The sequence below is a fragment of the Chanos chanos genome, chromosome 7 (assembly GCF_902362185.1).
Source record: "Chanos chanos chromosome 7, fChaCha1.1, whole genome shotgun sequence".
Classification (NCBI taxonomy): Eukaryota; Metazoa; Chordata; class Actinopteri; order Gonorynchiformes; family Chanidae; genus Chanos; species Chanos chanos.
In genome coordinates this window covers 1,878,249-1,884,248 of record NC_044501.1, presented here as the reverse complement: position 1 = coordinate 1,884,248, position 6,000 = coordinate 1,878,249, and the positions used below count along the sequence as shown (strand labels likewise).

The 6,000-nt window shown below is 41.3% G+C and overlaps 1 protein-coding gene across 3 annotated transcripts in view; it reads right to left on the bottom strand.

The window, feature by feature from the left end:
• LOC115816703 (dynamin-2) overlaps nt 1–1,268 on the bottom strand; it is a 38,767-nt gene extending 37,499 nt beyond the window's left edge. For all 3 annotated transcript variants that reach the window (XM_030779767.1, XM_030779768.1, XM_030779769.1), the window contains exon 1: nt 839–1,268. In XM_030779767.1, coding sequence (XP_030635627.1) covers nt 839–999 — 161 coding nt within the window. In that variant the 5' untranslated portion in view covers nt 1,000–1,268. The remainder of the gene's footprint in view (nt 1–838) is intronic.
• Between the last annotated feature and the right edge of the window lie 4,732 nt (nt 1,269–6,000).

The following is a 6,000-nucleotide window of genomic DNA, read 5'->3' as shown; positions in this document are numbered from 1 at the left end:
TTCAATCTAAAAGAACACAAATATATCCCTATTAGATTTCGTTGTCATAATTACCGATCCTGTTTTGACTATTCTTCAGGCCTCGACAATATAGAGGTCGGTCTGCCCTGAGCCCTTAATTTGTACCTGACATTATACTTATCCACTTTCAGTTCTGAGAGGCCTGGGACACGTGACACGCAATCTCCGCACATGTCACCTCAGAGCATCTCAAAGTCCTCGGAAAAGTACGCTCTGTGTTTTACGACACTTGGCAGCGTTTTCACTGTATCTCATAAACAGTTCAAATACTTCATGAAAACTGAGAAAACGTAGCTGTACCATGCGTTACGTCACTGTGCTCATTCTCTTTTCTGTTCTGTTTTTACGTAGCAGGGGGCTGTGTTCCAACCTAATTTTCTGTTTGCTTATATTTTCCAGCTGTGTTTCTGAGTTGACGTGACTATTCATCTTCTTTTAGCACAAAGCGGTTATCTGGTTAATGTTTGACAACGGTCATTAACTATTTAGGTCTTTACAAGCTGACACAGAAAATCGTCGTTTGATCGTCACAACACATGCTAACTGATCTGTTAAAACAACCCATGTAAACCGTTATATTAACGGATAATGAACTCTGAATGACTCTCTTTCGTCTGCTTTATGCATATAAGATCACCAACGGAAAAAGGCACAAAGCGAGCGGGACAAAATGTCTCTGATTCTTTTTTTGGGGGGGGGGGTCCACCGGGTGAAGTACAGTAAGTATTTGGGTTAGCTATCTCTCTCTGCGGCCACATAGATCGCTGGTTGAAAAATGACGTCAAATTGAAAGGAAAAAATGACAATTTCAACTTACCTGCCGACAAAATTTTCCAAAACGGAGCTTTTCCCAGCACTCTGTCCGCCCACCACAGCGATTTGCGGCAGATCCAAGTTGCAGCTCTGTCCAATGGAGCTGAACGCATCTTGGAGTTTGTTTATAAGGGGAATGAGTTCCTCCATCCCCCGGTTCCCCATGATTAAATTTCACAGTCGGGCTCGTCTCGGCTCCCGTCACAAAACAAATGAACTTATCTACCTCCAACAAGCACAGCCAGGCAAGTCCTCGGGTTGTTAGCTGCACGCTATCTAGGTTGTCCAAAGTATACTGAAGTCACGTTAGATGAAATAAAGAAAATATTTTTCCTGCTAAAACCCTTCTAAGAGCGAAAAGGCAATTTTATGAATCCGCATACTAATTAAAAGTTGTCTTCTGTCCAGCTGTGTAAACTTCCTGAAAAATACGGGTAACAAAATGAAGTTAACGGAAAAATATTAAAAGACACATTTTCATCCGGTCAGGCGACAGCTGATCTCCGCCTTTCAGGAAAATGTCATGCACTATTGGCCACAGTCACCGCCCATCAACAAGTGCTAGTTGAGCATTGGCTTACTGTTTTTTTCAGTTTGCAAAAAAACGCTAGTTGGTTGTCATGTACAATCATGGCCATTTGGGGTCGTTCTGCAATTGGACAGTTTCTCTATCAGTCAGTTTGTGGAGCGGCACTAAGAGAACGTGCTCGGATGTTCGTGCGTTTGTGTGGGATGATGCATATCTGTGCAAAGAAAGAGAAAGACAAAAAGACTAGACTGGCTTAGAATCTATTGCAACGCAGACCCGAGCAAGATGGTGTCAAAAGGAGATCTCCGATGCACTGTCAGTCATGCTCATTCAATATGCTGTTACGCGCCATATTCTCGACATGACATCCAAATTAGCCTGCCCCCCCCCCCGCCCCTCTCTCTCTCTCTCTCTCTCTCTCTCTCTCTCTCTCTCTCTCTCTCTCTCTCTCTCTCTCTCTCTCTCTCTCTCTGTGCACCGTGTGTGTGTGTGTTGTTTTTGTGCTTAGGCAGACCCCTGTCTTAGACACACATGCAAACAATGACCTCAAATGAGAAAATGAGGTCACATACAAACCAGACGATCATGCACACAAAAGAAACACAGGATGTGTGTGTGTGTGTGTGTGTGTGTTTCACACACAGGATGTGAAAGCAACAAACACAGTGTTGCTTCTACACTCTGTCACTCTGTGTCAGGTAACACACACACGCACACACACACACACACACACACACACACACACACACACAAACACAGAGAGAGGTATGTATACTATAAGTACCTAAAACATAAACTGTAATAAGTTCTTGCGGAGCAACGATTCCCTTGTAAATAAAAATATGGAACTGCGTTAGACTCCTAATTGAAAGTGAGATTTACTGAGCAACAACCTGAAGTTCCCATGAATGAATATGTAGCTGATCTTTGTGTGAACTGGATTTCAAAGCCCTGATAAGCCACTGGCTCTGATACAGGGTCTCTAATACAGCCTTGTGTGATGAAGACAAATATACTGGTTTTCTGCGGTCCCTTACTGGTGGATAAAATGGTCGTGTCATATCTGCATGTGCATTTTGCATCACAAACCATGCATAAACAGATAAGTTATAATCAAAAATTGTTTTTGCCTCTCCCAGTGAGCCAAACCAAGCCTAACAAACCAACACTACACCACACACAAGTATACACAAACCAAGTCTAACAAACCAACATTACACCACACACAAGTATACACAAACCAAGTCTAACAATCCCACACTACACCACACACAAGTATACACAAACCAAGTCTAACAAACCCACACTACACCACACACAAGTATACACAAACCAAGTCTAACAATCCAACACTACACCACCCACAAGTATACACAAACCAAGTCTAACAATCCAACACTACACCACACACAAGTATACACAAACCAAGTCTAACAAGCCAACACTACACCACACACAAGTATACACAAACCAAGTCTAACGATCTAACATTACACCACACACAAGTATACACAAACCAAGTCTAACAATCCAACATACACCACACACAAGTATACACAAACCAAGTCTAACAATCCAGAATTACACCACACACAAGTATACACAAACCAAGTCTAACAATCCAACACTACACCACCCACAAGTATACACAAACCAAGTCTAACAATCCCACACTACACCACACACAAGTATACACAAACCAAGTCTAACAAACCAACATTACACCACACACAAGTATACACAAACCAAGTCTAACAAACCCACACTACACCACACACAAGTATACACAAACCAAGTCTAACAATCCAACACTACACCACCCACAAGTATACACAAACCAAGTCTAACAATCCAACACTACACCACACACAAGTATACACAAACCAAGTCTAACAAGCCAACACTACACCACACACAAGTATACACAAACCAAGTCTAACGATCTAACATTACACCACACACAAGTATACACAAACCAAGTCTAACAATCCAACATACACCACACACAAGTATACACAAACCAAGTCTAACAATCCAGAATTACACCACACACAAGTATACACAAACCAAGTCTAACAATCCAACACTACACCACCCACAAGTATACACAAACCAAGTCTAACAATCCAACACTACACCACACACAAGTATACACAAACCAAGTCTAACAATCCCACACTACACCACACACAAGTATACACAAACCAAGTCTAACAAACCCACACTACACCACCCACAAGTATACACAAACCAAATCTAACAATCCCACACTACACCACACACAAGTATACACAAACCAAGTCTAACAATCCCACACTACACCACACACAAGTATACACAAACCAAGTCTAACAAACCAACACTACACCACACACAAGTATACGCAAACCAAGCCTAACAATCCAGAATTACACCACACACAAGTATACACAAACCAAGTCTAACAATCCAACACTACACCACCCACAAGTATACACAAACCAAGTCTAACAATCCAACACTACACCACACACAAGTATACACAAACCAAGTCTAACAATCCAACACTACACCACACACAAGTATACACAAACCAAGTCTAACAATCCAACACTACACCACACACAAGTATACACAAACCAAGTCTAACAAAACAACACTACACCACACACAAGTATACACAAACCAAGTCTAACAATCCCACACTACACCACACACACGTATACACAAACCAAGTCTAACAATCCCACACTACACCACACACAAGTATACACAAACCAAGTCTAACAATCCCACACTACACCACACACACGTGTACACAAACCAAGTCTAACAATCCCACACTACACCACACACAAGTATACACAAACCAAGTCTAACAATCCAACACTACACCACCCACAAGTATACACAAACCAAGTCTAACAATCCCACACTACACCACACACAAGTATACACAAACCAAGTCTAACAATCCCACACTACACCACACACAAGTATACACAAACCAAGTCTAACAATCCAACACTACACCACACACAAGTATACACAAACCAAGTCTAACAATCCCACACTACACCACACACAAGTATACACAAACCAAGTCTAACAATCCCACACTACACCACACACAAGTATACACAAACCAAGTCTAACAATCCCACACTACACCACACACAAGTATACACAAACCAAGTCTAACAATCCCACACTACACCACACACAAGTATACACAAACCAAATCTAACAATCCAACACTACACCACACACAAGTATACACAAACCAAGTCTAACAATCCCACACTACACCACACACAAGTATACACAAACCAAGTCTAACAATCCCACACTACACCACACACAAGTATACACAAACCAAGTCTAACAATCCAGAATTACACCACACACAAGTATACACAAACCAAGTCTAACAATCCAGAATTACACCACACACAAGTATACACAAACCAAGTCTAACGATCTAACATTACACCACACACAAGTATACACAAACCAAGTCTAATGACCCAACACTACACCACACACAAGTATACACAAACCAAGTCTAACAATCCCACACTACACCACACACAAGTATACACAAACCAAGTCTAATGACCCAACACTACACCACACACAAGTATACACAAACCAAGCCTAACAATCCCACACTACACCACACACAAGTATACACAAACCAAGTCTAACAAGCCAACACTACACCACACACAAGTATACACAAACCAAGTCTAACAATCCCACACTACACCACACACAAGTATACACAAACCAAGTCTAACAATCCAACACTACACCACACACACGTATACACAAACCAAGTCTAACAATCCAACACTACACCACACACAAGTATACACAAACCAAGTCTAACAATCCAGAATTACACCACACACAAGTATACACAAACCAAGTCTAACAAAACAACACTACACCACACACAAGTATACACAAACCAAGTCTAACAACCCAACACTACACCACCCACAAGTATACACAAACCAAATCTAACAATCCAACACTACACCACACACAAGTATACACAAACCAAGTCTAACAATCCAACACTACACCACACACAAGTATACACAAACCAAGTCTAACAATCCCACACTACACCACACACAAGTATACACAAACCAAGTCTAACAACCCAACACTACACCACACACAAGTATACACAAACCAAGTCTAACAACCCAACACTACACCACACACAAGTATACACAAACCAAGTCTAACAATCCAGAATTACACCACACACAAGTATACACAAACCAAGTCTAACAATCCAACACTACACCACACACAAGTATACACAAACCAAGTCTAACAATCCCACACTACACCACACACAAGTATACACAAACCAAATCTAACAATCCCACACTACACCACACACAAGTATACACAAACCAAGTCTAACAATCCCACACTACACCACACACAAGTATACACAAACCAAGTCTAACAATCCAACACTACACCACACACAAGTATACACAAACCAAGTCTAACAATCCAACACTACACCACACACAAGTATACACAAACCAAGTCTAACAATCCAGAATTACACCACACACAAGTATACACAAACCAAGTCTAACAATCCAACACTACACCACACACAAGTATAC